Raw genomic sequence first — 14,074 nt, forward strand, 5'->3', positions numbered from 1 at the left:
CGACCCTGGGGCTTGGCCATCAAGCAGCATTTTGAGTCAATCAATAATATCATATAGATATAAGCTTTATTTTATTAGCCAATAGTTATGTAACGAGAAATATGACTTGATCAACTTTGTTGTTGATGGTAGTGGCAGTGATGTGTTTCCTGCAGTGTTTTGTTTTTCTCAAAGTCTTTACTTTTACTTGCTTTTCGCAGAATCAGTCCTTGATTTCCAAGGGATTTTGAGAGGCCTTTTCACATACTACCAGCAGAATTGCCCTCAGACCAGGCCAGAAAATAACGTTATTTTTCTCTTCTTGAAAATCTAGAGGGGACTTCCCTGGTGGTCAGGTGGTTAAGACTCCACCCTTCCATTGCTTCCACTGCAGGGGGCACGGGTTCCATCCCTGGTTGGGGAACTAAGATCCCACATGCCGCACAGCACAGCCCCCCCCTCAAAAAAAGGAAACCTAAATTAGAGTCGTGAGCATTCAGAAGACTTTGGTCAGAATCATCACTGAAGAAGAGGGAGAGAGGAGAAGTTCAGCAGCTAATATTCAGGGACTTCCTGAGCCAAGCCAACCAGAACCAAGTTCTAAAAAGAGAAAGCACTCCGGGGGCAGAGTTTTCAAGGGAAAAGTAATGTCTGATTAGCAGTGGGAATGGAGAACAGTGAATGGTTCAGGATACTTTGGACTGGCCAGTGAATTGGACATGAGGGTTGATGGGAAAGAAATCAGGAATGGTGCCTAGATTGGGGAAGTTTGGTAAGCGAGGGGGAAATGGGGATGACTGAGCAAGGAACAGGGGTGGAGTTTAAAATCAGGAGTTCTGTTTTGGACATATTAGCCTTAAATAAGCCATTGATTTCTGTCCGGAAATGTTTTACATCTGTAAAATGAGGATGACACCATGTCATCAGTAGTTGGGAGGGAAAAATGAGAACCTATACAGAAGTATTTGGACTAGTGAAAAGTACTCTCCATACTTAGGAACTGTATGAGTGTAGTTCAGTAGGAGAATTTTCAAAGGCTTGGAGATTTGGATACAGCCTTTGACTGAACCTGAGAATAAGAGAACCAAAAAAAAATGGGTGGACTAGCTTATGAAATAGACTGGGACCTTCTCTTGTGGTTGGACGGTGAGGCTTTTCCCACAGCTGGGACAGTGAATTGAGTTGTGTTTGTCCACAAACGTGCAGATAGATGTTTTTGAGGGAAGATGAGAACAGCATTTTGTAAATTGGCAATCCCTGCCTCTTCCATCCTCCCCATAAGAAAAAAATGTTCATAATAGGAGGAAGAGTAAAGATAATTCGATCCAACCCCCATGTTTTATAGAGGAAAGTGAACCCAGGGAAGCTACTTGACTTTTGTATTGTTTAGTAGATAAACGTAATGATTCTTTTCTTGCCTTTTTTTGGTAACCATTTGAACACAACAGTGAGTTTATAACCTGGTTTTTTAAACAATCTTAATCTTACAGAAAAGTTTCAAGTACAGTGTAAAAAACTGTTTTTTGAGAGGAAGTTGCTGACACAGCCTGTCACCCCCAAATACTGTAGTGTGCTTTTACAAACAAGTACATTCTCCTGGACTTCTGCAGGACTGTCACACAAGCAAGACTGTCATCTTCTCATTACATCTACCAGGTGGCACATGATTTGCATTTGTCCCGTTTCTGCCTATGGTCACTTGATCACTTGATTAAGGAGGTTCTGCCAGGCTTCTCCCCTGTACAGTTACTCTTTTTCCATTTATAATTAATAAGTGTTTGTGAGGAAGACACTTTGAAGCTATCTAAATTTCCTGTTTTTCATTAAACTTTTGATTTATTCCTTTACTTACTTATATCTGTATGGACTCAAGGTTTTCAGTCTTATTCAGTGGGTTTTAATCCATTACTGTCATGTACTTAGATGTTTAAACCATTCCCGATTTGGCCAGTAGGAGTCCCTTCAAGGTGGCTTCCGTGTCCTTTCAACACATCCTCATTGCTTCCGTGCTTTCTCAGAAATATTCCAGGCTAACTTTATATTTTTCCTGTCTCAGGTCTGGAATCAGCGATTTCTCAAGCAGCCCTTGTTGTTTTAGTGGAAACTGACATTTAGAAGTCAAGATCTGTTGAAGCAATATACACAACTGGGCCCTCTCCGTACAGGGCTCACTGCTTATTCTAATCCAGCGTTACAGGATTCATTCTAGTGTTCCTCTTTCTATGTTTATAACTCCTTCTCCAACAAAAAGAGACCTGGTTGCCACCATCTTTAGTATATTCCCTTATTTGATTTAAAAAAAAAAAAGCCATGTTTACCTCTTCCAGCGTGGGTGTCCTCTCCCCCTGGTCAGGCTCTGACACCCCGTGCTGGGCTCTCCAGCAGCCACGCAGCTCCTCCACGTGGACCCCTCCTCACACTTCTCAGGCACTGTCATCCCCGGCCAGGCCACCCCACACATCCTTGTTTCCCGTGCCCCACTTGAACGTGAACGCCTCATAGTGGACCTTCCCCCCGCATGGACCCCTCCTCACCCCACACCAGGCTTCCCCTACCTAGAAGCTCTCAGCATCCTGCTCGGACTCGGGCACCCCATGCCAGCCCACCCTTCCTGGCCCTGCTCGAGCGCTGACTCTCCACTCCATGCTGCCCGTCTGCAGGGACACTTTCCCCCCATCTCAGGCTGTCCTTCCACCTAGAAGTTCTCCTCGCCCGGCTCTGTAGCTAGCTCCAGAGGCCAGGCCACACCCTCCTCACTCTGCTTGGCGCTGACACCCTTCACTGGGCCACCTCTCTGGATGGATGCTTTCTTCAGCCCACTCAGGCTCTGACACCCCACACCAGGCTGTCCTCCCCGTGAGGTTGCAGTCTCCACCTGCTTAAGCGCTAACTCTCTCTGCGGGTCCCCCACTCCCTCCAGGGTGGACACCCTCCCATCCCACCTAGGCCTCAGCGTCCTGTGCTGGGCAGACGTTGTACACAAATACCCTCCTTATCCCACTCGGACACTGGGCTGTCCCCCCCAGAGTGGGCACTCTCCTTGGCCTGCATCGGCTCTGATAGCCCATGCTAAGCTGCCCTCCTGCACAGATGCCCTGCTTGGGCTCCAGCTCCTGACACCAGGCCCCCCCTCCATGTGGATAAGGGCTTTTGGCGGGGAGGGGGTATGGAAGGAAGGGCAAAAGCTTAACCTAACATGTAAGTTGAATTTCTGAGAATCTAAGCAAAAAAGGAAAAACGGGAAGTTATTTTCATCCTTCACCAAATACACATGAATGTTATGGTTTCTTTTTTTTTTTTTTTTTTTAATTAATTAATTTATTTATTTATTTTTGGCTGTGTTGGGTCTTCGTTTCTGTGCAAGGGCTTTCTCTAGTTGCGGCGAGTGGGGGCCACTCTTCATCGCGGTGCGCGGGCCTCTCACCGTCGCGGCCTCTCTTGTTGCGGAGCACAGGCTCCAGACACGCAGGCTCAGTAGTTGTGGCTCACGGGCCTAGTCGCTCTGCGGCATGTGGGGTCTTCCCAGACCAGGGCTCGAACCTGTGTCCCCTGCATTGGCAGGCAGACTCTCAACCACTGTGCCACCAGGGAAGCCCGTTATGGTTTCTTAATTGTAGCTTAGCTAGATTTTCAACCAAAAGGAATTCTTTTCAGATTTTCATTTTTCTTTATCTGTGTCCCTGTAGCCCCTCACGCATACCTCTTTTTAAATTCTTACTACCTGCTAAATGTTTTTGTGCCTGTCTTCTCCTGGTTGGGTAAGCGCAGATCTGAGGGGGCTCCTAGGATGTGGAACTTTCACTTTGAAAGTGGGACGGTTCTGGGCATACCAGTTCAAGCTGATCACCCTGTTGACCCAGGATGCAGGACTTTCAGTATTAAAACCAGACAAGTCTCAGTACTAAACCCAGCCAAGTTGGTCACCTGACTCAGTTGTGACCAATGGGTGACTCAGTTCCTGAGGATCCATTATTTTTCATGGTCACATTTTTTTTTCATGTCTCCATTGTGGTACATAGGGCTTTTATCAAATTGAATTTCATTAACTTTGGAAGAGGATCCACTACAGAACAGGAGCTGATTACCCTCCTTCTGGGTGTAGACAGGGGCATGCAAATCCCAGTGTCTCCCAAATGAGCCTAGCTTTGTAGATGCAGTTATGGCAGAGGAAATGTGCTGCTTCTCCCTGCCCTTCCCAAGCCCCAGGCAGAGCCCCAAATGAAATACCCCAATCTTAGGGCACTGTAGGCCCTGCCTGGTGAGCTGGCACAAGTGCTCAGGCCTATGCCCAGGGGCCTGTCCAGTAGGCCCCTGAAACATATGCTGACCATGAATTCAGAACATTCAATTAGAACAGAATTCTCGATCTTTTTTTGGTCTTAGGACCACTTTATACTCTTAAAAAGAGCTAAAGAGCTTTTTTTTATGAGAGTTGTATCTTTTGATATTGACCATATTTGAAATTAAAACCAAGAAAAATCTTGAATATTTATTTTAAAATCACAATAATATACCCATTATACAATTACATAAATAACATTTTATGGGGAAAAATTGTATTTTCTGAGGAAAAAATGGCATTGTTTGGCATTTTTGCAAATCTCCTTCATGTCTGGTTTGATAGAAAATACCTAGATTCTCTTACCTGCTTCTGTATTTAATGCATCGTGATGTATTATTTTGGTTGAAGTATAGGACGAAAACCTGGCCTCACACAGATGTGTAGTTGGAAAAGGGAAAGGATTTCATGACCCTTGAAAGGGTCTTAGGGACCCCAGGGATCCCTGACTACACTTTGAGATCTGCTGCACTAGAACATAAATTCTTAGGTGAATATTTGATGACATTCACAAGAGGGACATTTATATACAGTTGATGTGCTGCTTGTGGTTCCCTTTTTTAAAAATTAATTAATTAATTAATTTATGTTTGGCTGTGTTGGGTCTTTGTTGCCGCACGTGGGCTTTCTCTAGTTGCAGAGGGCAGGGGCTACCCTTCGTTGCGGTGCACGGGCTTCTCATTGCGGTGGCTTCTCTTGTTGCGGAGCACGGGCTCTAGGCGCGCAGGCTTCAGTAGTTGTGGCACGTGGGCTCAGTAGTTGTGGCTCCCAGGCTCTAGAGCTCAGGCTCAGTAGTTGTGGCACACAGGCTTAGTTGCTCCGCGGCATGTGGGATCTTCCCGGACCAGGGCTCGAACCCGTGTCCCCTGCATTAGCAGGCGGATTCTTAACCACTGCATCACTGAGAAAGTCCTTGTAGTTCCTTTTTCTCCTCAAGAAGCATATCACAGTGCCAAGAAGAATGGCATCAAATGGATAACCTTAAATCTACTCTTCTCCATTTAATTCCTTCCAATAGTTACAAATTTATTTTCACCCAAACCCCAAACAAGGGCAGCACACTATGTGCTGAAACAACATGGGTGCCGACCTCTGTCACAGGCATTTCTACCAGGCGCCTGGAGGCCTTTCATCCCATTGAAAGGCAGCACCACATAACTGTGTCATTGATCTTCTGTCAGGAACCAGAGTTCCCACAGTATAGATATTCCGAGGTCAGTCAGCCCGTGCTTGTTACTGAGCACTTAATGTATGCTCACCAAGAACTAATGGGACAGCAAATTCAGTCTCTACTTAGTGTGCGTTAAGTGGGTTAATGTTTCTATGTAGAGAAACCTTTGATGGGCTGATGCTAAGGGTAAAGTGTGTGTCAGGAGTTGATTCACTGCCCCTACTTTCCTGACCTCACGCAGAGTAGTATTCTATTTGTATACGCTTAGCTTGCACTATGAACTTTGATTTAACTTAACCAGATCTCTTCAGGGAATATTTTCTTTCAATTTTAGGGTACTGCATCTTCAATTTAGAAAAATGGCGGACCATAGAAATGTATATGGACCCCCAAAATTTCCAGCCCAGTTATCCATTTTGTTGTGTTTTCATCAAGTCATTCTGTTTATTGCTATACATTAATTCAGTGTATTCAAAACAGTGTCTGTAATCTAAGTATTTTTCACTATTTTTAATTCTGTCCTCAGACCATATCTCCAAAGTTTTCCTCAAACTCCTTCATATGTAAACTTGGTAACGAAGTGGTTACAAGTATTAACTTACTATGAATTTTAAATCTGCTGCGTATAAAGTCTTTCTCTAAAAACAGAATATTCAGTAATAGTCGTATGTTACATGCTTAGGCTAGAATGAGGGTATTGGTCTTGTCAAAACTGGAGTTCATGGGATTTTACTTTCTCCCTGCATGTTATGTTACTAAGGCCTTGGGAAGGATGCAGAAAGCATTGGGAAACACAAGGTGCTCTGAAAGGCAGAAAAGTGGGAGCCAGGTAACACAGAGAAGAAGTCATTCTCGTACCCAATAAGCTCCAAATCTAAAACAATTACTACATTATTGACTATCATATTGAAAAAATCAAAAGGAAGCACCAAAGTCTCCAACAATAAGAAAGTTCTTTGAGGATATATTTACCCAATAGAATATTATACAAGCAATAAAAGTGAGAGTTACGAAGACCGTGTTGCAACATGAATGGAGTCATGATAAATGAAAAATGTGTGATAAGTGAAATGAGTCGTGATAAGTCAAGATAAGTGTAAAGCCAAAATATTATGTAGTCTGTGGCTTACAACTCTGACAAAATATATATGCATTTGAAGAAAAAAAAAGGAAAGGAGTACATTAAAATAATAGTTGTATGCAAGGTGGTGAGACTGAATGTTTCTCCTGTATTTTTCACACTTTTAGCAATGTTCTGTTGCTTTTACCATTTAAACTAAGAAAGCCTGCAGTATATGTTGACGTTTGAGAAGACACATAATGTCAAGTCAGGAATAATACTGTATTTTTTAAATATAATTATAACACGGGTGATTTTTTTCTTTTTTTTTGGCCAACATCCCAAACGTGGCATACACATTCAAATGACAGCTGACCCTTTAGGAGTCACCTGTGTGATATTTTCAGTTGCTTAGAATAATTTTTTAACTGCACGTTTGAACAATATGAATTGGGTAGTTCTGGCAACAAAGATGTGAACATTTCCTCTTCATTCAAGAGGAAAATAAGAAGACTTTCCTGCATCACGTGGAGTGGTCAGGGGACATCCAGGTATTGTTGTCCTCAGATGCAGAATTTAGCCAAGGCTGGCGCTTGGGGCTTCTTGGACATGCCATATTCAAAGATAATGATAAAGGCATTTTCTTTTTATTATTTCCTTTTTCTTACCCCCTGCCTTCCCCTCTTTAGGTTTTCACTGGAATTTTCACAGCGGAAATGTTCCTGAAGCTCATAGCCATGGATCCCTACTATTATTTCCAAGAAGGTTGGAACATTTTTGATGGATTTATTGTCTCCCTCAGTTTAATGGAACTGAGTCTAGCAGACGTGGAGGGGCTTTCGGTGCTGCGATCTTTCCGATTGGTATTCCATATTTCTCCAATTTCTTTTTATATTTCCTATCTTGCAGCTACTAGAAAGAGTTTTGCATAAGTTAATCTGATGACTTTTAAAAATCCTTAGCTATATTCTACTCCCAATTTCAGTTGGCTGTTTATTGGCTTAGCAACTAAAATATTGAAAACTTTTCTGCTAACTACCTAATATAGAAAGTAGTTGCTAAAATCAGTCAACAAACAGAAATCAATTTTATGAAGTTCCTCAGAAAATAATGGTTAATCTAAAAGACGAAGAAGAAGGATTCCCAAGGGCTATTCTGAGGTCAAATTTGGATTGGCTAGTAAGCCTCTTTCTTTATCTGAACATCTCTCTGAAATGGCAAGAATTTCTCCTTTTTCAAAGATGGCTCTACTCATTTCTTCTATCATGGTGACCCCTTCCAAAAAATGAGAATAAAATAATGTTTTTTAAAGTTATATTGAAATTAGTAGTTGAACATCCATCATTAGCTAAGAAAGATTTTTCAAATGTATTTGAAGAAGTTAGTGTTCAGATTACTAAAATGCCTCTGAAAGAATAGTTAACGATATCCTCGAAATAGCTTCCCATATGCATAGGCATAAGTGATGTCCTGATTAAGTCCCTTGAGAAGCTGAGTTATCATGGAGGTATCCCAGTCAGACAAAGCATCAGACAAAGCATCTCCTTATTGGGAAGATACCTAAGCACTTGCAACTGAAAGGATTTCAGGATATTCAGCATATCTAAGAAATAGAATTGGATTAGAGTGAAACTGTTCATAAAACAGAAATCTCATTGAATCCAAGTCACAAATATTTGTCAAGTTTCTGGAACCTCTGCTTACTGGTCTTTGGTTAGGATCCAGCCCACAGTAGACTTTCTGAGAATAGTTCTTATTATCTAGAAGATAAAATGAAGAATTAAGAGATAGAAGCCTTACCACTAATACACTTGATAAATTAAAAGCCAGTCAGAATAGGGAAAAAATATGAGAGACCCAGAGTATGCACAGAGCAACATCTGGTAAATCTTGGAACTCTCAGATGAGATTCAAGTTTTCTTTTTTTTTTAGATTTATTGAGGTTTATTTTTATATCAAAGGATAGTACAAAGATTTACCATACACCATTAACATAAATACAATAAGTTTAACCTTCTAAAAGTGCAATTGCTTGCTCAGAGATAGATCTGCAGATGGTTTTGCCACGTAATGCCAAATTGCCCTCCTCAAGGGTTACATCAAATGACAGTCCCACTAACAATGTATGAAGACTCAAGTTTTCAATAGGAAAAAAAAAGTCCTAATCAGTGCTGTTGCCTTCTACCAGAATTCTTATTACATCACGTGTTAGTTATTGACTTAAGACATATGATGATGATCTCTGTTCATGGGCTTCATGCATTATAATTCTCAGGTTATTAGTCAAGACCTTGTAATCATTCATTACAGAATACAGAAATCTTGTGATTGACAGATACCAAAAGTTCTGTCCTCTGAATTAATATCAGTATAGTCCCTTTTCATAAGATATTTGACATATTGGAACTGCCCCTACTTGGAGGTTGTGGTTTTCCTCCAAGTTATTCCAAGCATGTCACGAAGTTTCATATCAGCGATTGATTATTTATTGGCAAACAAAAAGAGAGGTATGTAGAATTTTTAAATGCTTGCTTTTTTAAAGAGACAGATGATTTATTTTCACCGTCCTTACCCAACTGACCTTTTGGTTCACTACAAATCACATTTTCCTTGATATGACCCTTGAGAAGTCAGGGGAAAATCAGTGGGAAAAGGATTATTTCAGGTATGGATTTTTAAAAGGTAGATTGACCAGAGACTAATTCAGGGGACTAGAGGCAGTATTCTTGGTTCTTAGTTCTAAATCTTTCACTTACTGTGCAGTTAATCTGTTTTCCTTCATCTTTGCCTCAATTTCTCTCATTTTTGTCTAAGATACTGTTAGAAAGTCCTGGGGATTTCCCAAGGGTGCTCAATAAATGTTAAGATGATCTTAGTAATTTCATATGTTTTTATTGTAGCCATGTGGTAAGAATAAATGAATTGAGTTTCACTTGGGTTTTGTTTGGGTTTTTTTTTCCCGTAGCTCCGAGTCTTCAAACTGGCCAAATCCTGGCCCACCCTGAACATGCTGATCAAGATTATTGGAAATTCAGTGGGTGCCCTGGGCAACCTGACCCTGGTGCTGGCCATTATTGTTTTCATCTTTGCCGTGGTGGGAATGCAACTCTTTGGAAAGAGCTACAAAGAGTGTGTCTGCAAGATCAACCAGGACTGTGAACTCCCTCGCTGGCACATGCATGACTTTTTTCATTCTTTCCTCATTGTCTTTCGAGTGTTGTGCGGGGAGTGGATCGAGACTATGTGGGACTGCATGGAGGTGGCCGGCCAGGCCATGTGCCTCATTGTCTTCATGATGGTCATGGTTATTGGCAACTTGGTGGTTAGTACTAACTTGCAGATCTTTTTGTTCTTTGCTCTGAACATCTTACCCCTGACCCAGAAGCCCAATCTGCTTAGTCCTTCTGCTACCTTCCATGTCTGTGTTGGTCTTTATTCTTTCTTGGCTCAAGAACCCTAAGGTACAAATGAAGGAAAGGAGACTGCTGTTTTCAGAGTCCTGCTAGGTCATGAGCCCCATAATCTGTCAACCTTCTTTCATAGTTGTGGAAACAAAACTCAGCAAAGTTAAGACATTTTTCCAGAGTCACACAGCTGTTAAGTGTCAGGGCTTATATTAGATCCTTGACTTCAAAGTCTGTGCTCTTTCTGCTACAAAAAAAATAGAATTTCCCGATCTTGACAATATTGATCTTTGGGGCTAGATAATTATTTGTTGTGGAACTTTCCTGCATGTTGTAGGGTGTTTACAGTATCCTGGCCTCTACTCTTTACTGTCCAGTAGTGACTCCCATCCCAAGTTGTGAAAACCAAACATGTCTTCAGACATTGCCAACTGTCCTCAGGGGTCAAAATTGCCCTCCATTGAGAACCATGGATCTAAACCATCCCAGGATTTTATCTGATTTGTATAAATTGCAAATCACTTTCTTGCTTTACTCTGATCTGTCTGCCTCCTGTCTTCTGCCTCTGTATATAGAACATTCCCCAACAGAGACTTCACACCTTGTTTCTCAAAGTGTCATCTGAGGACTAGCAGCAATGAGATCGTTTGAGAGTGTCCTAGAGATGCAGAATCTCAGACCCCTCCCCAGAACTACTGAATTAGCATCTGCATTTGTAACGAGATCCCCAGGTGATGCACGGGCATGCTGAAGTTTGAGAAGCACTCATCTTTCAGATCAGGCCAAAGCCCACTTGCAAGTGTAGAGCAAGGAGGGCTGGAAGAAGGCATACTCAGATGACCCCTTATAAGCGCATCCATAGTAGGTCTCTTCCTTTTTCTGCCATAGAGAAGCACATGCCAGTAGAGGGTTCCTACTCACCAACCTCTGAACTAGCCATGCTCCCCCTATTCTTTCACTGGACCTATAAAAATAGACACTGTAATGCTTCTTAATCACTCCCATTCTCCATGCCCAGCCACCTTCCCCTCAGTCCTGATCCCCCTGGTCTTTCCACTGCTTCAGTGAATACAGCTACTGCCTGCTGGTCTGTAGTGGGATCAACATTACCAGCCCTGACCTCCTACCGTTTCTCTAGCCTCCTTTTCTCAGTTGTCTCAGGGACATCTCCCCATGACTGGCTATAGATACCTGAGCACATGACAGAATCCACTATTATTTCTGCCTCTGATGACACCTTTCCCAGTTCCCCTTGGCTCAGTCCTTCTGCCCATGTAGTCTCTAGTAATCTGTAAGTCTTTCTGACTTTTCTCTCCACTCCTAGTAAATATCTGATGTCTGTCATATGTCTTTCTTCTTAGCATTTCTATACCTACATCTTTCTTCATAGTATTTCTGAGATCTGCCCCTTCCTTTCCATTTCTACAACCCATCTCTTATTTCTAAAAGTGTGAGGAAGACCACCTTCATCACAATCACCTGAGTTTCACTCATTAAAAAAGGCCAAGTCCCAGGCCTTACATCAGATCTACTGAATCAGAATCTTTCAGGTGAGGCCAAGGAAATGCTTGTTTTTAACAAGCATCCCACCCCAGGAGATTCTTCTGCATGCTAAGGTTTGAGGTTACTATAGCCTAATCCAGACCCTCATCAGTTCATGCAAGCAACAGCCTCCTAATTCCTAGTCCCCCCTAACGCCCCCCCACGACCTGTGTACATAGCTAGTAGGAATGACTTTCTCAAATCTCTGTCATCATCTGTGACTCCTTTGCTCAAGGACCAATAGTGAATCCAGTTAAATAAAATTCAAATCTTTCAGCCTGGCCTTCAAAGCCCTCTGCAACTGACCCCCATTTTACCGACTATATTCCTTTGTAATTCTGCAAATGGCCGCAGTAACCCTGATACATATAGTTCATATATTGTTTCCATTTCTCCTACTCTGCACATATGATTATCTCCACCGAAAAACTATGCCCTACTCTTCTTCAGAAGTGTGACAAAGTAAGGGCCAAGTGTAAATCAAGAAGTGAACATCTCTCCCACTTTTCAAAAGTAAGTCTTAATAAAAATAATTAACTTAATGCCCAATGTGGTGAAATAAGGGGAAAAAACAACATAAATAAAGCTTGTTTCTGATGGCTTGACACTTCGATATATGATAGAACACAAAAGTCACCATCACTGTCTTGCTAGAGCTACTTCATTTTGATAAATGTTAGGAAAACAAAGAAAATTAATTCTTAAAATAGGGTGACATCAAATATATTTCAGTTCCACCGTCTAGATTTGTGGTATGAGAGTCTGGTTCGCCAAGCCTAATTTTTTTCTAACCTGGGTCCTCCAGGACATCTGCTGCTCATGAACACATGGCATCTATGCATTCTTTGATCCTCCCCAATAATCCATGCCCACCTTTTTGTTTTTATTTTTGGGGAATTTTCTCCCAAAATGGATACAGCCTTTGCTTTCTCGGATTATAAGAAAAGCAGTATGTTTTGAAGTACATATATATGTATATAACACTACAAAAGAACCAAGAAAAGGGGTACTAAACTTGTATTACAACCAAAACCAAACAAAATGCCCACCTAGTGACATTTAAAACACTCCGTGGATCAAATGAAACACAATAGAAACTCTTGAGTCTTTCACATAAGTCTGTGGGCAACCCTAGTTTAGTGGATTCCTTTACCCAATACCATTCTGCATTCACTCTCCTTTTTCCTAATGCTCCTGGTACAGGTGCTGAACCTGTTTCTGGCCTTGCTCCTGAGCTCCTTCAGTGCTGACAACTTGGCAGCCACAGATGATGATGGGGAAATGAACAACCTGCAAATCTCAGTAATCCGGATCAAGAAGGGCGTGGCTTGGACCAAACTGAAAGTGCGCGCCTTCATGCAGGCCCACTTCAAGCAGCGCGAGGCCGATGAAGTGAAACCTCTGGATGAGCTGTACGAAAAGAAGGCCAACTGTATCGCCAACCACACTGGCGCCGACATCCACCGGAACGGTGACTTCCAGAAGAATGGCAATGGCACAACCAGCGGCATCGGCAGCAGCGTGGAGAAGTACATCATTGATGAGGACCACATGTCCTTCATCAACAATCCCAACCTGACCGTGAGAGTGCCCATCGCGGTAGGCGAGTCTGATTTTGAGAACCTCAACACCGAGGACGTTAGCAGCGAGTCGGATCCTGAAGGCAGCAAAGATGTAAGGTCCTAGCCTAGAAACGAGTCTTGATCCTATGTGAGAACAAACGGCTCTGTCAGCCCCAAGGCATTGGTTCAGCTATGGGTCTGGCAGAGAGATTCTGGAAGAGCCAACTGTCAACTTTGAGAACCAACCCTACCCACCCCACCCCCATTGTTATTCTAGATGAGCTAGATTCCTGAGATGTTTCCAGATCTGTCTCCATTGCTTCTGGATCATCTGGATCCAGAGGCTGGAGAAAACCCTCAAGTACTTCCCTGCCATTAATCTGTCTGAGCTGTATTACTGAGACCAATCTGTAGCCCATCTTCTGCTTAGGGTAGATCACTGTCATCTGTGAGCGGGCTTTAATATTGTACCCCATCCTGACAGAAGTTTTGAGGGTGCTGTGGTAATTGTTTGCCTGTGATGAACTGGATGATCGTGGATGTGTAACAAGAATTGTAGCCGGTACATCATCTGTACCAAGGTAGCGTAGTCAATGTAGAGTGGACATGGTGCTGCAGTGTTGCTTCTCTCCCTTTTCCTTGTGTATCTAGAAACTGGATGACACTAGCTCCTCTGAAGGCAGCACCATTGATATCAAACCAGAAGTAGAAGAAGTCCCTGTGGAACAGCCTGAGGAATACTTGGATCCAGATGCCTGTTTCACAGAAGGTGAAAGGGGGCCAGGAGAGGGGATGGCACGTAGCACTTGCACTGCTCACAGACACATTTCTGCCAGGGTCACTGGTTGGCTGGGGAGGGGGGCTCAGTGGCTATCTTCAGGAACTTTGTTCCCCGCCTCATCATTTTGAGGGAGGTTGATACTGTTTTCCCTATTTGATTCTTAGCTGTCACAAGTTTTTACTCTCAGGCTTTTCTTTGTCCTTTTTTCTTGACATCAGCCCAGAACTTCCACTAGA

General features: G+C 42.6%; 1 protein-coding gene across 9 annotated transcripts in view; it reads left to right on the forward strand.

The window, feature by feature from the left end:
- SCN8A (sodium voltage-gated channel alpha subunit 8) overlaps nucleotides 1-14,074 on the forward strand; it is a 122,122-nt gene that overhangs the window by 76,360 nt on the left and 31,688 nt on the right. For 5 of the 9 annotated variants that reach the window (XM_082350524.1, XM_082350523.1, XM_082350525.1 and 2 more), the window contains 4 exons: nucleotides 7,239-7,412; nucleotides 9,515-9,871; nucleotides 12,699-13,169; nucleotides 13,709-13,826. In XM_082350524.1, the coding sequence (XP_082206650.1) occupies nucleotides 7,239-7,412; nucleotides 9,515-9,871; nucleotides 12,699-13,169; nucleotides 13,709-13,826 (1,120 nt within the window). Of the gene's footprint in view, nucleotides 1-7,238; nucleotides 7,413-9,514; nucleotides 9,872-11,945; nucleotides 12,009-12,698; nucleotides 13,170-13,708; nucleotides 13,827-14,074 lie in introns of all 9 variants that reach the window. The other 4 variants (XM_082350518.1, XM_082350517.1, XM_082350519.1 and 1 more) reach the window with 1 other exon arrangement.

This window comes from Balaenoptera borealis (genome assembly GCF_965194805.1).
Source record: "Balaenoptera borealis genome assembly, chromosome: 13".
Taxonomy (NCBI): Eukaryota; Metazoa; Chordata; class Mammalia; order Artiodactyla; family Balaenopteridae; genus Balaenoptera; species Balaenoptera borealis.